Source organism: Polyodon spathula, chromosome 8 (genome assembly GCF_017654505.1).
Source record: "Polyodon spathula isolate WHYD16114869_AA chromosome 8, ASM1765450v1, whole genome shotgun sequence".
Lineage (NCBI taxonomy): Eukaryota > Metazoa > Chordata > Actinopteri > Acipenseriformes > Polyodontidae > Polyodon > Polyodon spathula.
Genome location: NC_054541.1, coordinates 20,592,632 through 20,618,859, shown reverse-complemented (window position 1 = coordinate 20,618,859; position 26,228 = coordinate 20,592,632). Strand labels below are relative to the sequence as shown.

At 39.0% G+C, this 26,228-nt stretch overlaps 1 protein-coding gene across 1 annotated transcript in view; it reads left to right on the top strand.

The window, feature by feature from the left end:
• Nucleotides 1–26,228, top strand: part of LOC121319577 (fibulin-1-like) — a 48,335-nt gene that overhangs the window by 7,077 nt on the left and 15,030 nt on the right. Inside the window, exons 2-10 of the mRNA XM_041257155.1 lie at nucleotides 504–612; nucleotides 7,250–7,385; nucleotides 7,768–7,930; nucleotides 10,976–11,113; nucleotides 13,045–13,182; nucleotides 15,456–15,599; nucleotides 20,533–20,661; nucleotides 20,928–21,053; nucleotides 24,054–24,173. Coding sequence (XP_041113089.1) covers nucleotides 504–612; nucleotides 7,250–7,385; nucleotides 7,768–7,930; nucleotides 10,976–11,113; nucleotides 13,045–13,182; nucleotides 15,456–15,599; nucleotides 20,533–20,661; nucleotides 20,928–21,053; nucleotides 24,054–24,173 — 1,203 coding nt within the window. The remainder of the gene's footprint in view (nucleotides 1–503; nucleotides 613–7,249; nucleotides 7,386–7,767; nucleotides 7,931–10,975; nucleotides 11,114–13,044; nucleotides 13,183–15,455; nucleotides 15,600–20,532; nucleotides 20,662–20,927; nucleotides 21,054–24,053; nucleotides 24,174–26,228) is intronic.

The window sequence follows — 26,228 nt, the reverse complement described above, 5'->3', positions numbered from 1 at the left end:
TATTTTTGTCTGTCAGTGTAATTGTCTGTTATTTGTCTCACAAATAGACAGTTAAAGCACACCTCCGGAGCTGTCGCTAGGAATAAGTACTGCACTGAGCACCTGCACGTCTGCAGTCACCCAGGACTGGTTGTTTTTTGCCGGGGATTTATTATTTGACGGTCACCAGACCCGGAAGAGAGAACAAATAAACACGTATTCACCGAATCACAGTTGTCTGCTTATCACTCCTGCACCGCATCACAGCTACACCTGTTCTCCTTACCAGCAACTTTTATAAAACAAATCATAATATAAAACAAATGCATTTTACAGCAGGGCTTTGCCATGCCCCCTTTTCACGTGCAGTGCTCCTTGCCCTGTCACAGTACTATAATGAATAAAATACAAGCGGTACAATATATGCACTGCTTGGAAAAAGTGGCTGTTAAGATGGCATACCTCTACTGGTGTTAAACCACACATTAAGCTCAACCTGTCATTCGCATTTTCTCTTTATGCAGTGAATGCGCAGATCTCACTGGATGACTGCTGTGCAAATGGACAGGAATGGACTGGTAAGAGGCAGGATTGTGCAGCCCTGCAGATTATATCAGACTCACAAATGTGTAGGTAAGTAACCCGTTGTCATCTTTCTCCTTGTCCCTCAATTTAAACAGTTTGGTGGAATTGTTTTTGTGTATGTGTAGAAAGTTTGTTGCCCTAGAGGCTACTATACCCAGTTCATTATCAGTACACAGATACAGCAGCATAGTACAATTCTACCAGTATTGGGTGTTGTTTTATTGTAACAAGCAGTGACCTAGCGTTTTGTTTCTTGCCTAGGTTTCTTATAGCTTGTATCTGATCATTGGCACTGTATATTTAGCTTATGAGTCTGCTTTCTATCATCTCCCATATTAAAGTATTGTGCTGTATGCAGTACAAAAGCATATATATGTCATGTTTCCATCTGCCACTGGAAGCAATTTGAAATCAGTTAATTTCCTTTAGCAGCAGATAAATATCAAAATTATTTCAATTAATTTTATATAGAGCCTTTCATAGTGGATCACCATCACAAAGCACTTTACAAAATAGGAGACTAGGGTGTGTGAACTGTGCATCAGCTGCAGTCACTTACAACATCTTACCTGAAAGACAGGAACACCAGGAGGAAGTGACTTGCTCAAGATCACACAATGAGGCAGTGGCCGAGCTGGGATTTGAAATGGGGACCTCTTGATTACAAGCCTGTTTCTTAGGCCACTAGACCACACAGCGATTTATCGTGAGGGATACTGCAAGCTCTCTAATCAAGATTTGAAAAATCTGTGGCGTGCCTGTAGCACAGCCATAAAAGTAATTTGCAGCACCCCATTTCTTGGACTATATATGTTCAACACCGAGTAATGAGGAATGAGAGGCATAGTTTAAGAATGAATGCCTTCTACTGGCACTTGCTGTGGAGGGTACGAAAAAAGAAAATTATGGGTTGATGACGTTTTAAGAAAAAGAAAGACCTGGCATCATATCATAGAATTGTCAAGTAACTTGAGCTGGATAACGTACAATTAAACAATATTTCTGGCTCTCGAAGCTCTCGAAGAACTGAATGACCTTGTGAGAGAGCCCATTCCAAAGAAAAATAGCATTTAAAGTAGTGTCAAAAGCATGATATTATACAGCCAAGCAACATTGTCTGGTAGATAATTAGAATTACAATATGGTCCTGTAGCTCCTACTAAAAGCCCTAAATTACACACATGACACGACTATGTACAGAATACTTGCTCCCCCCCTCCAGTCCTCCTTGTCCCCGAGGGGGGCAACAATTTGAAAAATACAGCTGTTTTCTGGGGCATGTGAAATAAAATCAATTTAAAAGTAAAATATGTGTATGAATGCATTCTGGGAACTGCTCTGTGGAGAAAATATATATAATTATTTTCTTAATATACACAAGAAAAATGAGTTTTTTAATGTTATTACTCCCATGAAGATACAAATTAAAATCATGCTTTTGTCTACGCTAGCTATGTAGTTTTCATGTTAAATTGAACTCTTCACAAATCCAATTGGTTAATGATTCAGAAGTTGATTGACCAGGGGTCCTCGAGTGGCTCACCTGGTAGAAGCACAGCGGCGCAGCTGCCCAGGGTGAGTCATACAGCACAGGTGTGTGTCCTGGCTTTGCAAAGTAGGCCTATCTTCACTGGGTACTCTGAAGGCTCTGGTGCTCCTGTGGATTAGGGAGGTAAGCTTGGCAGGGGCTGTCTCTCCTCATCGCTCTACAGCAAACTCTGCTGGCTAGGTGCTCCCAGACAGAGGTCAGTAGCTCACTGGCATCTGCTCTTGAGTTCCTGGGTGAAAAAGGAACCTTTGTGTCTCCTGAGCCATATAGGGAATTGCTGCAATGAGAAGAAAAGCTATTGGCCATTCCAAATTGGGAGAAAATTGAGGGCAAATTGTAATTATAATAATTACAATTAATAGTAATTAATTGCCAATAAGTCTAGCTGGAAGTTTTTCTTTACGAATGTGAAATACTTTTAAAATTACGAGCAGATGTTAAACAACAGCAATAATCACTAATGTTGATCTTAATGTAAACTGTTAAAGAATATTTCATTTGTAAATCTGACAGCATTCACTTACGGTAAATCTTTATTTCACTTCTCGAGTCGAATGTTGATGAAGGCTGTAACAGCTAAACACACCCATTGCGCTCCCTTTCTCTTCTGAATAAACGAAACATGTTGCATTTTTAAATGGTTTTATGCTGATTCATGACGTAGAGTGGTAGAGTGTTATTTTTAGTATTTGTCTGCTGACTAGCAAGTCTGTTTTTAAAAATTACGCTGGAAGTGTGTGGTGACGATTATCTTGTCATGATGAACAATCAATTGAAGAGGGTAATTACTGCCATAATTCCATCACATATCCTATTGTTCAGCTTTGAGAAGCCTTTTCAAAAGATTTTTTTTTTTTTTTCTGGAGTAATTCATGGTAATTATTATAGGATGAAACACAACAGAGAAGCACACATAATATGGCATTGTAGGATAAGTAATAAGTAAAAACAATCTAAGTAAAATAACAGGGATATATGTTCTAATCCAAGGCTATCAATGTAGCATGGTCAGGTCCTGTTGCAGGTTGCCGGCTTATTGTGACCCCCTGCATTTATTGTCACTATTTTTGCTTTGAAAATAATTGGTTATTTTTTTTTAGCATTCATTTTTAACATTTTAGCTTCTCGAAAACGTTAACAGAGAAAACCTGCCCCTTCAACTCTCTGATTGGTCAAATGTTGAGTCAAGATGTAACACAACTGGTTCCAAGATTCTTTCTTTAACCAGCAATGCGCAACTGATCTAGTCTGCTAGAAGCAAAATCAATCCTTATTGTTAAAGGCACAGTAGCATCTGCAAGACGGGCAGGTTGGGTTTTTTCAACCGGCGGTGGCAGCCACTTTGCTGGGTGGCCCGCCTGGCTGAAAGGGGGTCTTGGCAGTGCTGTACACCTTCCACTTCTTAATAATCATCTTGACCATGCTCCAAGTGATATTCAAGGCCTTTCATATTTTTTTATACCCATCCCCTGATCTGTGCCTTTCAACAACTTTGTCCCAGAGTTCTTTTAAAAGCGCCTTGGTGCTCATGGTTGAGTCTTTGCTTTGAAATGCACTACCCAGCAGAGGGAACCTACAGGAACTGCTGAATTTATCCTGAAATCATGTGAATCACTAAAAATTTAACACAGGTGGAGACTACTTAACTTGGTGTGTGATTTTGAAGGCGATTGGTTACACCTGAGCTAGTTTAGGATTGCTATTACAAGGGGTGGACACTTATCCAACCAAGCTTTTTCAGTTTTTATTTTTAATAAATTTTCTACAGATTTCTACAATATTTTTTTTTCACTTAGAAGTTATGGGGTAAGATGTGTAGACAAATGAAAACATTTTTTTTTAATGCATTGTAATTCCAGGCTATAAGGCAACAAAAGGTGAACATTGTGAAAGTGGGTGTAGACTTTCTATAGGCACTGTATGTGTTCTGCTTCTGTGTTTGCTTCACATCCATATTGTTTGTGGTCAATAAAGCAAATAAGAATAATTGTTTTTGTTTTTATTCTAAGACTGAGTTTTCGCACATTAATTCAGAGTAAAGTTAGAGTTAAAATGTAAGGTTGTAGTTAATGCATACCCCATAAGTTAGCATTAAAGTATGTACAGTGTTTATTAAAAGCACTCATGACTAGAAGCAGTCCAAATGTGCGGGAAAATATGCATCTGTGAAAACTGCTGTCCATAAGCGATGGTTTATGATGGTTATGATGACGTTGTAGCTGGAGATTATGGCGAATCTGTGATTTCTGAAGAATTACATTATCTGCAGATCTAGACTGCCTCTACTCATGGCTACAGTGTAATGTTGCATTTTACTCTCCCAATATACATTTAACTCGCATAGGTCCGTATTTTCAAAGGATTAACTCCTTATTTTGATAACACTGTAAATGTTACAAAATAAGAAATAAACACTTTGAGACTGGAGTAAACACTTTAAAATATGGCACAATGTGTCTAAATTGGAGAGTAAATTACTCAATGACCCAAAACCTTATCTGGAGAACTGCATATAGCCCATTTTTGACTTTTGTCTGGTTGCAGATTGGATTGTAGACTGCTGATGGAACTGGCTGAAGCCCAGTTTAATAGTGAAATGAGATGAGTTTCACAGACTGGTGCAGATGGAAATGTGTCCTATTTTTCAACTCAATGCCACTGTAATTGAATACAGAGGGTTGACAGGGTGACACAAGACCAGAAATAATGTGTTTTGTTACTTAAAATGCCTTTTCAAGGTAAACATATTTTTGTTGGCAGTCGAAAAAGATTCTGAATGTGTACAAATGAGAGAAAATGGACTTGCTTCTTAGTCCAGGAAACCTGGAAGGTGAAATGATGCCGAGAGGCAATGTGAATAACAGGAAACCTGAAGGATTAAATTAGACAAACGCTTTGTCCTTAAAAGGAAAGACTTGTTTGGTGGAATTGTTTTTTTGGAAAGATTCAATATGAAATGCTTCACAAGAGCTTTAGTGAAAGGTTTCTGAGTAACGGCCTGAATGGAGTGGTTGAGGGGAGGCAATGTTGAACAACTTGACAGAGCTAATTTGCAGCCCCCCCCCCCACCCCCGGCACCTGGTTTCAATTTTCAGAACAAACTCAAAGCACATTGGTTTTCAAGTTCAAAGAAACTTGTTTGAGTTCGTGTAAATCAGGGCTGCCACGGCAGGCAACGGGAGCCATCATGCAAGCACATGAGTAATTTATGAGGCTTCAATTGTTCACTAATTTATTTAAACCCTACTGTATTATGCTATTGGAACTTTAACTGACAGACCTTCTTTAGCAGATGCATTTGTTTGAAACTCTTTTTCATGACAAAAAAACTAAAAATAACTGGCTTTCTCTATTGGTTAGATCTGGGGTTTTAATGCTTGGAGAACAAATCACACACAGTAGACAGTAACTTTGATAAATTCCATTGGGAAATCATTATAATACTCACATTTCCTTGAAGAAACTAATAAAAACATTGAACATCATAGTATTACCAGCCATGGTAACAAATACTGTTATTGCTGTTACCATTCTACCAGTGGCTCATACCATTGTAACTGCCCTTTTGATACTGTTGTCCCCTTGGTCAAAATCATTGTAGAGCCATTGTAGTCCAACTACATTGCCAGAGATTGAATGACGCTTAGTGTTAGATCTCCATCCCGACCTGAGAGGGTACTAGATAAAGGAAGCAGAGTACCCTGGACTAAAAGGCATGACACTTTATTCCCGTGGGTAGGTGGAAGTCAGCTGGCTAGAAAAGGAGCTGAGCTACGGTACCTGAATTCAATGACCTGAACGGGAAGCGGCGTGGTATCTGCGGATTGGAGAAGCGGATGCGCTCATTAACAAAGGGGTCATGAGCGAGGGTATAAAATAGGGACATAGCAAAGTAATCTGTTCCTTTGTAAATGGTTAGAAAACAACCTAAAAGTAGTCCCTGCATTTAAAAGAAACCATAAGTGTTCTGTTAGTTTGTCTTGAAAAAGTTGTTTGTTTGTTTCATCTGTTTTCAAGATTACTAGAACGATCCGGAGCTGCAGCCACAGGCCAGCATTAAACCTGGACACCAGCACTTCACTTTCCACTAGGAACTGTTTTTTCACCACAAGCACTTCATTCACACACCCTAGGAACTGTGTCTGTGTCTTTGTGTTTTGTGTGGATGATAAAACTGGACTTTTGATTGCAGGTCAAACCCGTGGGATTATACAAACTGAAGTGATACACGCCACTGTATCGCTTCCATCATTTATTATTTACAGCTATTCACCATAACGCTCTGGACATTGTAAACAATTTCAATAAACACCCTTGCACCTGTTTGTAATTGTCTGTGTGATTTGTACCTGCACTGCACTCACCTGTATCTACTCACCACTTTGCCACACCATTTATAAGTAAGAGTTCTTTGTATTTATTTCTTATAGCTTAGTTTGTAAAATTAGCATTGTTTGTCTCCTTGCTGAAAAAAATGGGAGCATACCTTGCACTATTACAAAATGACTGAAAAATGTTCACAGATTCGCTTGTTGAAGCAAGTTAAATGTTTGTGGATCTGACAGGTCAATATAAATTGCTTTGTATGTATATTTTATAATGCATTAAACCTTTGCATGAACTGTTCCACATTCTGTGCCCCACAAAGTCAATCCTGCTATAGGCCCCTGCTTCAGTGCCAGTGGGCTACCAGGGTACAGATTTTTTCTGGTTGCTTAATAAATCTCTTTGTGTGTTTGAGTCATTGTTTTGGGCTTGTCGAAGTGCGGTCAACACGAAACAAAACCCAAAAGGCAACCTGTAGTACCAACGCTAGATCTATTTACTCCTTGTAATCTGTTAACCATACTCTAGCTACTGCACATCCAAAAAGACTTTTACTATAAGCCTAGATTTTGAAAACAAGTGAGAGACAGAGTTGGCTAAGCCAATGAGTTTATATAACATTTTACCATTGTAAATTGGCACAGAAAAGTTTGCTTTTCTTGTCTTTGTTTCCTGTCTTTTGTTTAATATAATGCTTTACAGTAATTATCTTGTCTGCATGTGCTTTACCAACAAAGCTCGCCAAACACATTTCACGGGTGACCTGTTTCATTTTGAGTTATTTCATTATCTTTCTCTTTTTATTTGCAGAATAGCACAAGAGCAGTGCTGCATTGCTGCGCAGGATGATAACTATTGTACAACAGGTGTTAACCTGGCCAAGCAGCACGGAGAGTGTGAGAGTCTGTTCACTGACACCACTAGCTGTGAAGCAAAGAACATTAAGGTTTGTGAAGGATTCACTAGGTGACATGAAGTACACAGTATAAGCCTTTAAAATAGCCTTTTGTTACAGCCAGCCTGCTTTTTGAGTGTTGTTCTTTGTGCAAGAATAAAGTACATATTGAAAGCAGTAAGACAACTAAACTAAATGAAAGCTGCACTCTGATAGTAAAAAAATAAAAATAAATAAACAGCATAGTAAATATCAATAGCATTGCAGCATCATTCAGTATGTGTTTAAAATGATACACTATTCTGCCCCTCCATAGTAAATGTATTACTTGGGCAGTTTACCCACAGTGTAAAATTGAGCCCCATGTTTTTTGTGTGTCATAGCCAGCTCTAGTCAGTGCTTGCCTGATTCAAATTGACTTTCATTTTCTCAGAGATGTTGTAATTGCTGTCTCCTGGGAAAGAAAGCACAGCAGCAAGGTCTGAGCTGTGAACAGAACCTGTCGCTGGGTTACGAATGTGGGCTGGTGTACAGAGCATGCTGTGTCGTGGGACAGGAGGCCAGGTCCACTCTGCCGATTGTGCAGCCTCCACAAGGTAAAATAACAAAATGCCTGCTGTTTGAGAATCCATCACATTTATTAAAACAGCACTGTCAGCGGTAGGCTTGGGCTGAAAATCCCAAACGAATCTTTTAAAATAAATGGGGAGCTGGAATCCTCACTCATTACTGAAAAAAATGAAATAAACTAAAACCCTTACAGAAAACTTTCAATTGAGAATGGTATGTCAAAATAAGACATGTTTCCATTGGGGTATCATTCTACCAGTGGTTCATACCATTGCCTCTATAAAACTACTGAATTGCCATATACACTTTTAGCATGATGTTTTTAAGTAGTACACACACAGCCAAACTACTCAGAGCCCAGAGTACACCAATACACATACACATGATGTAAATTGATTCTTTGCACCTCAAATACTAGCCTTTGCTAAAGTGAAATGAACATTGTTGACTGTACATGCAAGTGTATGTTGAAATGTTTTAATGAATTCAAAGCTAGTATCATACATAGGCATTTCTACTGTAGTGCAACCCCCCCCCCCCCCCCCAAAAAAAAAAGAAGCATCCTAAGAATAACAAGATTCACTACAATCACACAATCAAGCCACTGATAAGAAGAGGTCTGAAAATAAAACCTGGTTATCGCCCCTTTTGAGGTGAATGCCTGTTTTATTACTGTGAATGAGATAATATTATATAGCACAAAAACAGATTTAGGATGCCATGGCAAGATAACAATACTTTAGACAATTTGAATTATCTAAACATAATAACTCTGTAGCTGTCTCTATTAATTCTGCTTGTGTTTTCTCCTTTACTGACTTATTGTCCTATTTATTAACATTACTACATACAAGAACAATACACTGGAATTAGGTCAGCAAAGAATCTGCAGTATTAAGACCTGCCTGTGTTTCGATCATTGATATGGACCCTGTTGTCTCAAAGCTTAGTTCCTTCAAAGAAAGGAAATGCATATGGTAAGATAGTCAAAGCTCAGCTCAGTGGTAATCTGTCTGTAAAAACCAGATCTCTTATTTGTTCAATTCAAATGTCTTTACTACTTTTTTCTTTGTAAATACTGCCATCTGGTGGTTCTTACTGGACTTTTTTTTCTTTAACCAGATACAGTATCCACCACTTATACCGTACAGGGTTATTTTGGGCAGCCGTTTTCATGGGACAAATAGCGTTTGCCATTTGCCATTTGCCATTTCCATACTGTATATTTAAAGCAAACTCAGCTGTTTGGATCCCATTATGTGCTATTCATAACAAACTATGGCAAAGTGGTAAGTGGATACAGGTGAGTGCAGTGCAGAGCGGATATAAATCACACAGACAATTACTTTCAGGTGCAAGGGTCTTTTATCGAATAATGACAATGTCCAGAGCCTTAAATAATAATTGCTGGAGTGATACAGCAGAGTGTATCACTCGTAACTGTAATTCCCGTGTTTGACCCGTAACCAAAAGTCCAGGTTTTACACACCCACACTAAACACAAAACACAAACACAAAACAGTGAGTGAAATGAGGTGCTAGTGGTATAATTACAGTCCTCTGTGAAATGCTGGTGTGAAAGTGATGTCCGGGTTGCTGCTGGCTTGCGCTACAGCTCCGGAACATGTTACTGGGAGTCTATTGAGACAAACAACAGTTACAGCAGACACTAACAAACACAAAACAAACACTCACGCTTTTCAGCAAAATACGGTATTCCTTCAAGGTCAAATCCAACCATTTACAATAGAACAGATTAATTTGCTACACCTCTATTTTATACCCTCTCTCATGACCCCTTGGTTAACGAGCGCATCCGCTTCTCCAATCCAGGGATGCCACGTCGTTTCCCATATGGATCACTGAGTTTGAGTACCGTAGCTCCACCCTTTTCTAGCCGGCCGACTTCCACCTACCCATGGGAATAAAGTGTCATGCCTTTTAGTTCAGGGTGCTCTGTTCCCTCTACGTAGTGCCCTCACAGGTCAGATGGGAGATCTAACACTAAGCGTCATTTGATCTCTGTCACATATCCCACCGCTCAGAGTGGAGCCCATTTCATGAGTGACATTCTACTGCTCCATTGCTAATGAGCCTGTATATACGCCTATGTGTACAGGGTTTTACACTGGGCTATAACACTGTAGAAAGGTGTAGTACTAATGGGTAGTTTACTAATATTTGCGTTTGTGGGAGAAGAATGTAACATGTAACATTCTTACAATTTACATCTACCATTCCAGCTGTCAATATAAAATGAAAGCTTTATCTATAATGAAGATGTAGATTACAACATTACAATTTTCCCTTTCCAGTCCGATGTCCGACATCATCAAAAAGACATCAGGCACAGGTCTCCAGTCATTTTTTTCTCTGGAAAAAGCCAAGAAAACCTTTCAATGGCTGAGTGAGATCAATAGGAGCCAAATGAAGCCGAAAAAAAAGGGCCGTATCTGAGTAATTCTCAGATACGCGGCCCTTGCACCACAGAGATAACACAGACACAAACAAAGGAGAGCTGCTTCCATATTCAGCAAAGAGTATCACAGACATTTGCAGAGCTTTTTGAGATGTTATTGTAATAAAATAATGACTTAGATTGCATTATTGAGGAGTTTGGTGATAAAACGATTGATCAGGAGAGGATTTATCAGTATGCACGACTATGAAGAGGTATGTGAAAAACACAGCGAACAAGAGGTGGGGCTTGGCTGGAGATACAGTACTGAGTGTCCTTTTCCTATGCAGGGCCTTTTAAACCTGTTTTACTCTAAAGGAAAAAAAAAATTTAAACAGCATGTGCAAAATAAACAGCGGATGTGTTGGACCTGACGCGTCTGACAAGCTCTGAATAAATGGACCTCTAAGGGATAATAATACAAGGAACAGGCAACTCAAAAATGTAATGTAAATACTTCCTAAAATGTCTCCCTAATATAAGATTATTGCTACTATTTTTAAAAATATTTTTACCATTAGACAAATAACAGTGAGAACTGAATTTTGGTGTGATGATAAGATATAACATTGTAAACTTACTAAGGTAACACTTTTTCTTGTCTTTTGCCTAGATATAAATGAGTGTCTGCTGGGCTCTCATAACTGCCGCAGTGGTGAGAGGTGTATCAATACCAAGGAGTCATTCCGCTGTCAGCGGGAAGTCAGCTGTGGGACCGGCTATGAACTGACTGACAGCAACAGCTGTCAAGGTAAATGTCACCTTTCATCTGCTGTATGTAATACAGTGCAGGTAGAATATTCCAGCTACTGCTGTTGGAACACATATCCACTGGTTTCTCACTGGGTACCCAGCCAGCTGCTGTGTTTATGTTAACTTGGGACTGATTTAAAAGCCTGAATAAAGATGTATTGTAGACCCAAATTTACTTTTTTGGTTTGTCACAATTAAGTAATGTACACATGCTAGTACTTAAGTTTGTAACTTAGTGTTACAGAACACCTTGCAAAGTTTACAAGAAAGGCATCACATTACCCCTGCTGTAGTCCGTGCTGTCCATATCACTGTGTTATATTTGTAAACATATTGCTGACTCTTTCAGCAGTTTTAATCACACATCATGGATCATAATTCAACTAGGCAGGGGCTTCCGTGTGGCTCATCTGGTAAAGGCACTCTGTGTGGAGTGCAGGATGTGCCCTATAGCCTGGAGGTTGCCGGTTTGAGTCAATGCTATTCCACTGCTGACCATGGATGGGAGTTCCCAGGGAGCAATGCACAAATGGCCGAGTGCCTCCCGAGTAGGGAGGGCCTAGGTTCGGCCAGGGTGTCCTCGGCTCACCGCGCATCAGTGATCCCTGTAGACTGTACCCTGTCACAACTAGTTTATTCACCTATGATGTGTGAGTAAATACATATTATAACTACTGAGATATGGAGAACACAGGATGCAGCAACAGTAAAGTTTCTTGTAAACACAGAAGTGGTTTGAGTAACTCTGCTGCTTCAGGCTATGAACTAGTATACAGTATTGCCCTGCTGATATTGGGTTCTTCAGCTGGTAGTCAAACATTGAAAGACAGAATAGGCTGAAGTGCTTTGTTTTTTTTGTTATATCAAACGTATTCAACTAGGCAATGAAATAGAGGAAAACAATGTGTTGGTCAATGGGAGCAGCACTGGTAAGTTAACAAGTTAATATATTAAAGTTATAAGTTAAAATAAAAAATCAAGAAGAATTTAAATATTAAGAGGAAATTGTAAAATGTATTCTTTGGTTGTTTGTTTTGTCTCACAAAGGCATACTCAGTTGTGTCCAGCTCTACTCAATCAATGTTGAATTGGAGAGCAAGATATTTGCTAATATATTGTTCAGTGTTTTGGCATAATATCTTTCATATTCTGGAAAGAATCAATAAAAACTGTTCATGTTTGTGATGGGGTGCCCACCCCTTGTGTATATTAATTAATTAATCTATTTGTTTTCCTTTGTGTTTTTGTTGTTGTTGTTGTTATCATTGTTATTATTGATTGTGTGCGGGAGGACGGGAACATCCTTCATTATTGTTTATTATTTGAGACGGCATATTGTAGCTGGTGTGGATGGGGTTAAAGCACATGGGAATGTGGCTGGAGCCTTAATAAGGTAATTGTTTAATGGGTAATTAAGGCTCCAGCCACAGAATGTAAAAGACCTACCCCGGGCTCATTAAATAGAAGAGAGTTTAGAGGAGTTGAGAGCAAATGCGAATGCAAATGAGAATGCTACCAGTGAGAGATTGTTTTGTGAATTATCATTATTGTTTGTGTGTTTTGTTTTGGCCAAGAGCTGTTTTGTTTTGATAACATGTTTAAATCTTTCATTCGTTAAATACGAGCGCAGCAGCGCAATTTTGCCCTGTATGTTTTGTGTTTTTGGTTTCATTTCCCTGGTCTGACGTCGCCACTGCAGCCATCTCTGCCACAAAAAAAAAAAAAAAAAAAAATTGAAACACAATTGAAAATTTCTAGTTTTGTAATGTTGATAAGCATATTTTTCTTTCCAAACAACATTCCAAAGTTATGAAATGATGCTGAAGTCAGTTCTAACCTTTAAAAAAAGATGTAATTTGGTACTCAATTCTTTGTTCTTAATTCAAAGTGTTATGTAACAGTTTTTTTCCCTTCCTCCTCCTCTTTCAGATATTGATGAGTGTGAAACTGGGACTCACAACTGCGCTCCAGAATTTGCTTGTCAGAACACACAGGGCTCGTTCCGATGCAAGCCTCTCATGCAGTGTGGAGATGGCTTTATCAGGGAAGCTCAGGGAAGCTGTATTGGTAAGAACAAAAACCATTAATATGCTGATGATTCCATTGTTTATTAGACAGGGCCATAAGGCTTAAGCCCCCCACTTTGTTTTTTAAACCCATTGCGTGAATGAGTAGGTAGCAGGCGACACAGTCCAGGGGACAATCGTAAAATCAACATGGGTATCTAAAGAGTAACATCTTTTGTAGATAAATAAATGAATCAGACACAATGGGAAGAATTAATATAAATCGGTTTACTTTTATGAGTTTGATTTCATTAGATTCATGTTCTGGTGTTTTTAATATATTAATTTACATTTTGTTTAACTAAGTAGCTAATCCGATTTGGAGCCCTGTACAGGAGAAGTGGGCAGGGCAAAGCCCTGCTCCTATAAAGCATATTAGTTTTGTATTATTATGATTTACTTATTGTATTTATATATGATGGCGAAAGCCGTGCGTTTTTGTTTTGGTTAAGTGTGTTCTGGCAGAGGCAAGGCTGGCAGCCCGTCCTCTGCCAGTTATTAATATAAAAAAATGTTTTTTTTAAAAATGTGCAGATTGTGGCCGAGGGATAATGAGATAATTGATAGTTAACCCCTCTGGGTGGGTGTTCGGAGGAAGAATGACAGCGAGCCTGGTTTGAAAACAAAACTTAAAAAAAATACATAGGATCAGTGAAAGCTATCTGACCAGCCTGACCTGTGTGTTCAGTTTTTGTGTTCGTGATTTTGTTTTGTTTAAACTTGTCAAATTTTCTGTGAGCAGTGTGTTTTGTTTAAATATTTTATTTATTTCTGTTTGAAGAAATGGTGCCACAGCGCCTTTTTGCCCTGCAGTACCATGCCTGTGTTTTGTTCCTGCTTCTGGCCTGACTTCACCACTCAGCCATCCCTGTCACACTAACCAATATGTATACAGTGCATTGTACGTGCTTAAGTGAAACATTGCCACTGCCATTAAAGATTCTTTCATTAAAAAAAATAAAATCTGTTGCAAACACCTTGTACGCACATACGTACTTGTATGTAACCTGGCCTCCAGGGCAACTTTGTAAAAGTCACATCTCGCCAGTCCTGTGCTCGTCCTGCAATCTCCTATGTGAAGTCTTAAAACTCCCAAGTTTTAGGATACATGCTTTTCCATCTGTGTAATGTTACTTGCTGGCCATGATACCATATTGTGTCAGTCTATATGTATATGGCACATGAGTTCAGTCCAGGCTGTCAGATAGTGATGTGTAACCTGTGAGATTGTACAGGCAGCACAGAGCTAATCCTTGTGACGTGTTTACATTTTACACTTCACTCTCGCTTACTTCACAGATGCAATAACAGTATAAATCACTTTCCATTTCAACAGGTTTTTGGTTAGTTGAGTGGGGCTGCTTGATATTTTTGAGTAAATCAATCAGATTCAATTGGATTTGTATGCTATTTTTAAGATACCAATTGGTCCCTGTGGAGTTTAGGCCTTTTCTCGGGCACTGTAAATGTTTTCATATTGTGGTGATGTTGTTATAAGATTCAAACACAGGCATATTGTGTATACAGCAAATATTAAAGTACAACGAAAGGTGTTAGCAAAAGAATTCCAGTAAATCTTACCTAACATGTATAGTCATTCCTGTATGAAATACACAAATTATGGTAGGGGTGGCCAAAGTTGTCCCTTCCAGTCCTGGTTTCAGGGCTAGAATGTCATAAATGTACAAACTGAGACCCTATATGGGTGAAAAGAGCTCTTATTGGGATGTTTCCTCTACACTGCCCCCTAAGTATAAGAAGTGAATGAATCATTGTTTATTTCCTGTCCCACTCTGACCCCTTTCTTTCTAAATATATTAGCATGTAGGAAGCACTGTCAGTAGAGACTGATATGATGCTCGATGAGGAATGTCCAGTTGTATGTTCCTTTACTGACTGCTTACTGTACCTACTGGGCAGTTGTGAAAAAGACATAGAGCAGCGTAGATGTGCCTTTTTGTATATTCTTGAGTAATGCTGGCTAACTGGCTGGGTTAACAATTTAAGTACCTGACTCCGTGACATTCATTTTACAGAATGGAACTAAGGCATGAAGTATGATCTTAAGCATTTCACAACGAAAATAAATGCGCTCAGTACTTGTTGTGGCAATCCATGTCAAGACATGCCCAAGTCATTCTGCTTTTGTAGGAAATACCTTCCAGCTTGCTTTCACTCATTCTTGATTACCTTGCAGTCATAGTGCAGTGACCTGCATGTTGCTGTTGTGATTATTTCATAAACACTGTTATTAGATTTTTTTTTTTTTTTCAGATATCAATGAGTGTATGAGTGTCAATGGGCCCTGTCCTTCTGGACAAGTCTGCATCAATACCGTGGGCTCATTCAGCTGCCAGAGGAATTCCATCACCTGTAGCCGTGGATACCACCTTAATGAAGACAGGACCCGCTGTGTCGGTATGTTCCTGTCTGTGGGTTCATTTGGCAGCTAACATAGTCTGCCATGTAACTCTGCCTCAAGCATCTAAATGGTAGAGTTCAAGGTGAATAATAGTGTGTAGAGAACCCATTACTCGTACTTGTAATAAAACTCGTACTCGTACAATTACTCGTTCTCGGGTGACATCCCGGAAGTGGGTGGGGCTAACACGGGAAGTACCGGAAAATACATTTCTTGCCCTGATTTTCACTCTGAAACTGACCATACAGTTTTTTTTTTTAAATGTTTATTTAACAACACTTTTTAAAATAATTTTGAAGTCCTAATGTGTCATTTTAATTATTGTTGAGCAAGTCTTACTATTTATAATCAAATTATAGGAGCTGTGTGGAATTGGATGGTGATTAATGCACTAAATATATGGGGTTGCTTTGAATTGCAATGCAGACACCACTACAGAATTAAAACAGGACATTTATAAATGTATTAGTATTTTCTTAAAATAAATAGCCAATCAAATTTTAAGCACTAGGGGGAGAAAAAACCTAATTTAACTGAAGGAAACCTCTGGGAGCCCACAGCTAGAAGCTACCCTCTCCTCCAGAGCTGTCTATTGTACGTCTGTAAAGTGCTGGCAAATACATTTTTGCTCGATACAACTGCAGGAAGAACTACTATGAGATTTCTTAAAGAAATAGAATTATACAAATGCAATAACACCTTTTTCTTTTAAGTAAATAACTCATTTTGTGATTTGAACTATTTACATTGTAAAATAAATATGTATTTGCCAGATCTCCAATATCTAAATAGTTTTTAATTTAAAGATTCTGAATATGTCCAGTTAGTAATTAAAATAAAATAATTTCCCTCATTTTTCGGAGAGAGTTAAAGTGGTTACCACTAAGCAGTGCTGCAGCTGCTGCCACCCGTTTGCATTGGAAATTTAACTAGACCTGACGCGCCTGACAAGCGCTGAATAAATGGACTGCAAAGGGTTAAAGCACCACCAATTTCTTTCAGGTTTTGGAGGCATGGGTAAGTTCAGATTCCTCGCAGTAAAGATTATTTAGGCTTTGACTTATGAAAGTTGAGTGAATTAATAACGTCTTTTTTCTGAGGGATTTTACAATTTAAAAGTGTAAATAAGCATCAATTATTTTGTAATTTAGTCAATTACAAGTACCAATAATTAATCTCACAAGTCAAATTTAAAAGGCAAACTTTTTATACCAGAAGGCACAATATAACTGTCTTTACAGGCAGGAACTTGCTCACTATAGGTTTACATAAACTATAGAGTTCACTATAGAGTTACATAATATTCTTGTATTTTATCAAATGAAACAAAGTCATATGCTGTTACTATATGTGAACTTCTTGAAAACATTTTTAGAATCATTTATGAAAGTATAAACAACATTCTGTGCATCATTGCAGTACCATTGTTTTCATTCCTCTTAAATAGTAAGAGTAAAATGTGGGAGCCAATGGAGCATGAAGGACTGGAGTTAGCAGCTTCATTTCGTACAGCATTCTTTGGTCATGTTGATCATTCATTGACGCGTAGTGTTGAAGGTTCTGAGATATATATTAAATAAGGTCAGGGCCAGCAAATGAAAATGGAATCTATCAAAGTAATAATACTGGGCCAGAACCAGATCAGGTCTGTGCTCAAGTGTAAATGAGTGGCTCAAATGATGAGAATCTTCTAAGCTGATAGACTGAGCCAGTTCAGGTCCAAGTAAGTGTAAACACAGTATCAATGTGGCAATCACATCTTGTCTGCTGTTTTGAGTTCTACCCATTGTCTCCGAATTACTTCATTTGTGTGACTCAGTGCTGAAGTGGTCCATAGAGATGTGCCTAATATGGGTTTATCTTTTGCACACAGCACCCCATATAATTAAAGCTGTGAGGCAAAACTTAAAAACGTATCATATATCTAGGGTGACCAGATTTTCAAAGCTCAAAACCGGGATACGCTGTTAAATAATTGATAAGACAAATTAAATCATTGAAATATAGGCTATTTTAATGGCCATCCTCTCACACATTTTTTTAATCATTTCTTTTTAAAGCAACTAGCTAACTGCACACAATTTCAGTATATTCCTGGGTGTATAATCTGTGGCCATTCGGTTTCTTTCATCTGTCCAGGTATTGTTCATGATGGAAAAGAAGCTAGAGAGTGACACGTGAATGAAACTTGAGTTATGTCCCATCCTGTTTTCCTGTCCCATCCCATTCCGTGAAAACATTTTTAGTGTAATTTGTTTCCATCCTGTCCCACTACCATTTTTCCCATCGTATACTGTTCCGTACATATCATTTTCATTCCCGTCTTATCAAAGAATGTCCTGTCCCATTCCGTCCTGTGCTATTTAAGAAAAAGAGAAGAGAGTGATTTATTTTAACCTCTCGCTGTATGGCTATGACAGAGCGAATTAATCCTAGTCAACAATCTCCCTCCCAATCTGTGAGGGTGCTGTATAACAGGAACAGATTGCCGCGTACTGGTTGGTCTGGCAGTTCATTCCAGGGTCAGTTGGAAGCCAGCCATCCAGGAAGGAGACAGAGTCATAATACCCAAAGTCATCGCCCTAATGTGGTACGCGATGTGTCAATCCTGGATTGGAGGAGACGTGACTGAACTAGCTATCGCAGGTAGAGCCACCTTTCGCTGCAATAACAGCTTTAAGTCTTTTGGGGTAAGTATGTACCAGCTTTGCTCACAGTGTCTGAGTGATTTTAGCTCATTCTTCTTGGCAGATTTGCTCCAGGTTGTTCAGGTTGGTTGGACGATGCTTGTGGACTGCAATTTTCAAATAATGCCACAGATTCTCAATGGGATTGAGATCAGGACTTTGACTGGGCCACTGCAGGACATTCACCTTTTTGTACGTGAGCCACTCCAATGTTGCTTTGGCCTTGTGCTTGGGATCATTGTCCTGCTGAAAGGTGAATTTCCTCCCAAGCTTCAGTCTCTTGCAGTATTTTCCTGTATTTTGCTCCATCCATTCTTTCTTCAATTTTAACAAGATGCCCAGTCCCTGCTGATGAGAAGCATCCCCACAGCATGATGCTGCCACCACCATACTTCACTGTAGGGATGGTGTGTCTTGAGGTATGGACAGTGTTAGGTTTGCGCCACACATAGCGCTATGAGTTTTGGCCAAAAAGCTCTATCTTGGTCTCATCTGACCACAAAACCTTTTCCCACATCGCAGCTGGGTCACTCTCACGCTTTCTGGCAAACTCCAGATGTGCTTTCAGATGGTACTTTTTGAATAACAGCTTCTTTCTTGCCACCCTCCCATACATGCCAGTGTTATGCAGAGCTCTTGATATGGTTGACTGGTGCACCATTACTCTACTCCCAGCCACTGAACTCTGTAGCTCCTTCAAAGTGATTGTTGGCCTCTCTGTGGTTTCTCTCACAAGTCTCCTTCTTGTTTGAGCGCTGAGTTTTGAGGGATGGCCTTTTCTTGGCAGTGCCTGGGTGGTGTGATGCAGCTTCCACTTCCTGATTATTGATCCAACTGTGCTCACTGGGATATCCAAACACTTGGATATTATTTTGTACCCTTTCCCAAATCTATGCATTTGTATTACTTTATCTCTAACTTCTGTAGAATGCTCTTTGGTCTTCATTTTCCTTCAGATTCACAGCCTTACCAATGATCCTTCAACAGTGGGGTATTTATCCAGAAACTGTGACAGCAACTTTAATCGTTCACAGGTGGAGGCCAATGGTAAGGTAATTGCGTCCTCGTTAGGGCATTTTCTTTCATCGGTGCAAACTGGGAGCTTCCACAGCACAGGGGTTGAATACTTATGCAAGCAAGATATTTCAGTTTTTTATTTTTCTTAAAAATATTTCCCAACATAAAACCAATGTCACCTTACAATAATTGAGTCTGAGTTTCAGTGTTTAAAAATAAAATATCCAACAGAACGAAATTTCAATGTACCACTTGTAATTCGGTAAAGTGATATTATTGGTCAGGAGTCTGAATACTTTTGCAAGGCACAGTATATATATATTCCAGTGACCAGTGGTTAGAATCTGTACTTTATGGGGCTCACTGCATGGACTCCTAACACCCAACCTCAGCCCCATATTACCCTTCCTTTCCAAGCTGACACTTGTGTTGTGTAGATGCCCGAGAAAACTTATGTTATGTTGCAGCAGGGCCGTTGCCCCTCCCCCCTCTATAGTTTAATCAGATTTTAACATGAAACGTGAGGCGCACCTGTGACAAAAAAAATGATCGGTTTCTGTGTTGAGATACTGTGAATTACTGTCATCACAGGATGGCTTTTAATATTGCAGTAGAATGGCAGTGAACCCCTACAGAAATTAAATGGGCCATTTTATTTCTTGAACATAACCTGTGAGTTCTGCATGTGTTTCGGTTGTCTTGGCTGGTGCAGAGCTCATAGGTCGTGTTCAAGAAAAAGAACTTGGGTTTCAATACGCATTATTGCTTTTTACTCAGAAGACCCAAAAATGGTAAGAAAACATTGATATATTTGCCATGTGAAAAAATGTAGACATAGTTTTCCGTACAATGCCCTCCTCCAACAAAAGTGTATCATGAAAATAAAACGGGAGAAGATAGCCAAGAATGCGTAGCTAGCGCAAGCTTCCATGTTGTCCTTGCCAATGAAATAAATCACTGCAACATTAAACATGGGTACTTATTGTAGCATTTCAAACTTCATAAGAAATGAGTGTGGGCACAGAAACCAGCATTGTGGCAAGACAGAATGTGATCTGGATACACTGCAATCTTTTTTTTTTTTTTTCTCCCGATTTCTCCCGAGTAAATGTCCAAAGAGTCAGCAATATATCGCTGTGATACTTCATGCGTTTCTGGTAACACATTAAATTAAGTGACAGAGTGATGGTAAACACTGCTTTACCATTCCTGTATCTTTTTCCAGATGTGGATGAGTGTACCAGCCTCTCCCAGCCCTGCGGTCCAGGTCATGGGTGTATAAATGTTGCTGGAACGTTTCTCTGCGAGTGCAGTGCCGGTTACTACTTTGACAGCATCAGCAGGAGCTGTGTTGGTAAGGTTTTAAACACTTACATTTACTGTTATGTTGCCCCCTCCCCATCTGTCTTTGAAATTAAATGATGGAACTTCAAAACTCCACAGGCAGAATAACAGTTTAATAGTCTGCATTTTAAAACACTATTATGAATAGTAACAGATAGCCTTTATCCTCTATAACTCATAGAACATTAAAACACATATTAATTGCTTGTTTGTTTAAATTTGGATTATTTAATTTGTTTATTAATGTATATCTTTACTTTCTTTTATTTGTTTCAGATACCAATGAGTGTAGGCGCTATCAGGGACGCCTCTGTGCTCACAAGTGTGAGAACACCCCTGGTTCTTATCACTGCAGCTGCACCACTGGCTTCAAGCTGGGCAGTGATGGCAGGAACTGTGAAGGTAAACCAATCAACGTTTACACTCACTAATACATGGAGTCTGTGTAATTGATTACAAGGTAATAATCATTCCAGTGTGGCTGCATACACACAGTTTTTGTTACTGTCTTTACAATGTTCTGTTGATGTTTCAATTCTGTTTGTTGTTTTGAACATGTCTGTTTGAAGAACAATAGAATCCTTCAGCTGTATGTTTGTTTAGTTGAATGTCAGGCTTTATTAGGCATTGACACACCACAGGGCGTGCGTTTCTGGGGTAACTCAATGAGGCACAAGGCCCCAAGGTTTCTTATTGATATAATAGCATGCTGCAAAGTTGTCTTTTTAAAAAGACAAAAAAAATATAATGTTTTAAACTTTAAATTAATTTTTATTGAATGGACCATTACACCAATGCACCACTACTTTACCTTTTGAGGTGTTAGGTTGCCTAATATAAGTTAACATATACATTTGACCCTGTCTTCTATGGTATAAGTAGGGCTTGTGATTTTTGGTGCTTTACGTGACTTTTCTGCTCTCCTTTAGAAGTCAATTGATACCTGCTAAGCCTTCGTGTATCTCAATCAAAACTGAGAAACGTGTTAATAGTAAAATCGATTGCATTTACATTATTTCCCCCCTGTGAAACAACTAAATTGGCTTTTAAATTGACCAAGCCTTCATTTTTGATTAACAGGCAGAACGTACAAACGAGATAGCAACATGTTAATAAGTGACAAATCTTTATTAAAGCTATAATGAAAAAGAAAGTCTTATACACTGGACACACTATATTACAATCGTTCTGCAGGAATGTATTTACATTAATAGAGGAGTCGCTTCTGCTTTGAAATGAAAAAGCAAGACTTACGAATTAAAAGCCCATTTAGTTGTTTCATAGAAAAACCCTGTAAATAAAATAATTTTACTATTAACACATTTCTCAGTTGTGATTGAGATACACAAAAGGTTCAACAGGTATCAGTTGAAAAAAAAGTAATGGCTATCATTTCTGAACTCAGCGTGTCCAAAAATCCCCAGGTGACTTTCTCTAGGAAAATCTGGACGATTTTTTCAATGGCATGGAATGACCCTTTTTTCTTTTGTGCATTTCATGATATACTTTTTTTCTAAACTATGTACAACATTTTACAGCTAATGTTCTTCATCTAACATCTTGTCCCATGGTGGCTAACTGGAACACTGCTGCAGCAGGGGGATCTTGGTTTCATACCCTGCTTTTTTTGTTTTGTTTTGTTTGTCGGGAGGACAACATTCTTTCTCTGCGCTACTCTCTCTGAAAAATAAATACGTGAATGAATTCATACATAAAAACATTTGTGATGATATTTAAAGTAATAATAATAAAATATTGTACATAATTTCATACATAAGCATTTCATTTATAACATTATAAACATATTTGACAATCTTCGTTTCAATCATTTCACAAATCGATGGATTGTGCATGACCAATAAATAACTAATATCGCTTCTGTTCTAGTCTAGTAAAAAACACACACACACACACACACACACACACACATATATATATAGCATTTAAATAAATAAAAAAGTAATTATGGTACATAGCAAACTAGATTAGTCACACTAGAATCAAAAGAAAACAAAATTGCCAGAGTAAGTTTGTTTTGAAATGCTTCTAAATAGTAAGTACTATACACGCTTGACCACAAAGTTGATTGAAAATAATTTTATAAATTTACAGTATACAATGCGATTTAAAAAAAAATCGTGACTGTTTTTTTTTTTTTGTTGTTGTAATTTTACTTGATTGCTGCATTTAAATATCTGGTCTATGCATTAAGAAAGCAACATCACTTGTTTGCTAATTTACAAAAGTAATAACTTAAATTTAAAAGATCAGTCTGTGCATTGCCAGAGGCTCTGCAGCCATTTCTGAGTTTCTTTGTAACCAATAGAAGATCAGCTTTTCTCACAGCTAGCCAATCACAAGTGATAGGGGTGTGACATAAACACTTTTTTAAATGTTTGTGTGTAGGTGCTAGAATTTTTTACAAATGTCAACACATAGAAAACTGTTATAATAATTGTGTAATGTTATATACAAACACTAGCTTTCAAGACCTCAAGTGTCTTCTTCAGGGGATGTTTAAATAAACAGATATTATTGCTTATGGTATATTAATAGCAGAAAAACAATGTGAGTTCATCAGATGAAACATAAAACCAGGAATTCTGCATATAATTAGGGCTTCTGATTTTCGGTTTTAACCGATAAAACCAGATAAAAAACACCCCTGATACAAAACAAATGAAATCAGTGGATAGCCAATAAACACTGGAAAACACCGTAAAAACTGTGGAAATGGTTAATCTATTCACGTTGACGTTACCATTTTCACATAATAAAAAATGAAACCTACTACAAAAATAATAATAAATACATTTCCTGTGCTACTGGGCAATGTCCTGCCTTCCTGACTTGTATCTATCATTGATTTGTTCTGAATACTTTAAACACGCCCCCAACTACTGAGTGACAGCACATTCCTACATTTCTATTGGAGACTCCTCTTTTAAGATTTAAAACGAGATTACAATAATGATGAAGCGTATTAGCGGGATTTAAAGCTGTATTACAGTCAAGATACGGGGGATTTAAAACAGAATTGTGGCGAAATGTACAAAAATGCCTCCACGCCAAAACCCCAGAAAAATGTGCCCATGACCATAGGAATTTCGTTGTGGAAGACAGGAAAGGAAAGAAGGTACAACTTAAGTGCGTAAATACTGTCGAGGTTACTATGCATATTTTGACACACAAAAAAAGCAACACTCAAGCATTTTGGAAAGTAACTGAAAACACTAATTTCATACAGTATATCAAAAATGAAAGCTCAGAAAAAAACGATTTACATAAAACTTGAAAATAGCTAAAAATAAGCACCGAAAAATAAAGTTAATAAAACCCGAAAAACAGAAGCCCTACATATAATATAACTACATGTTTGTTTATTTTTTTCTCTGTGTTTAGATCTGAACGAGTGTGAGAGCAATCCCTGTAGTCAAGAATGTGCTAATGTGTATGGCTCGTACCAGTGCTACTGTCGCCGTGGTTACCAGCTGAGCGATGTAAATGGAATTACCTGTGAAGGTAAGAAAGTAAAGACTGTTACCTGGCATGTAGTCACCCTTGTATGCTTAACAACAATTTTCAACATAGTCTTAGAAAAGGAACTCACTTATTTGGTCTTTGTGACAGGATAGTGTCGCGGCCAGGGATGGGGAATAGCAAGAAGCAGAGGTGGAAAGCTGCACTTTAAAGCATAGATGCACAGTTGTATTAATTGAACAAACAAAACACAGGAACAAATGAAAAGGTTTAAACAAAAATCGTTTAACCCCACACTCTTTTCTTGTTCAGATTGGGCAGTTGCCTTCACTGAGCTGTGCCTAGAAACAAATAATCTGTTTTCCTTTATATAACATGTGGCTGGGGCTTGATTTACCATCAATTGTTGAGTGAAGGCCCCAGCCACATTCCCCACGTGGATTCTGGCATCGATGTAATTAACCCCATCCCTTCTAAACTTCAATTCAAAATAATACATTGTTTATTTTCACAACACCAAAACGTAAGGTTGCAGATGCAACCCCGGTTCTCTGAAAGAGAAAATAGCCATCAACTAATGAGTATCGCCGTCAGGTGATAGGATTATGCTGAGCTTAATGTAAAAGCTGCCTTTAGGCCTCCGTAGCTCTGACGTCAGCGCCCTGCCCCTCGGGTGCTGAATGACTATGCAGAGAGTAGGAAGCTCAGCCTCTTTTGCTTCAGGTCGCAAGGGCTACTGAAGTGACCTCGCTGCTTGATGGCTATTTTCTCTTTCAGAGAACCAGGGTTGCATCTGCAACCTTACGTTCTCTTTAAATTCGAAAATAGCCATCAACTAATGGGTACTGTGTACCAAAGCAGTCGTGAGGGAGACCATGTGGCAGTAGGACAAGATAGGTGTACATGTAAAAAATATACACAGAACAGCGCCTCAGCATGTGGTTCGAAAGACATATGTCCTAACACTGTTCTATGAACAGAGGGTCTTTAACAGTACAATATCATACCGGGATACTCTTACCACATGGGTAATGCTGGAGAGCGTACTCAAAGAGTACAGCAGTCTAATACAGATTAACACTAAGTGGTCTCTTTCACTGGTGTAATAGAGTCCAAGACCGAAGCTCCAAAGAGTTGAGCAGAGGAATCCAGCACATTCAGTCTGTAGAACCTCATGAAAGTGTGTGGCGTAGCCTAGCTAGTCGCAGCACATATTTCAGACACTGGGACACCTCAAAAGAGGGCCCAGGACGTCGTCATACCCCTGGTAGAATGCGCCTTCAATTGCCCTGGAGGGGAAAGACCAGCAGATTCATAAGCCAGAGCAATGGCGTCCACTATCCAATGGGACTAACCCAGTGTCCTAGAACCATAGCACACAACCAACTGTTCAGTGTATCTGACACCCCTTGTACGGTCAATATAGCACCTCAATGCCCGCACTGGGCAGGGCATGTGCCTCCGCTGGTCCTCCAGAGAAGAGAAGGGAGGAGGATGGAATGCCATCAACTCCACAGATTGGTTCACGTGGAACGGGGATATTACTTTCGGCAAAAATGCAGAGTTTAGTTGCATGGAGACTCTAGATCAGTTTCCAGCGAAGCGAATGCAAGAAGGGTAGACTGAAATTGCATGCAGCTCACTCACCCGTTTTGTTGAAGCAATAGCCAGAAAAAATGCAGTTTTAAGGACATGAGCTTCAGATCCACAGTGTGGAGTGGCTCAGATGGGGCTTTTGTAAGGGCTTCCAGCACCACATCAAGGTGCCACGAGGGGAGACTAGATGTCCTGGGAGTACGCAGCCTCCTCACACCCTTAAGAAATTGGGACGCCAGGAAATGGTTTCCAGTCGATAACCCATCTATGCACACCTTCAATGTGGAAGGGGACCTACCGTCATCTAATAGTTTCTGGAGAAACTGTAAGATAATTGCCATGGGGCTGGTAACTGGGTCCTGGCCCTGGGCCAGATACCAGTCCTGAAATAACTGCCACTTATATGCGTATTGTGACCTGGTAGAGGGAGCTCTCACGCTCTGAATAGTGGCAATAACTGCCGATGACAGCCCTAGAGCTGACAGGCATTCCCGTTCAGGG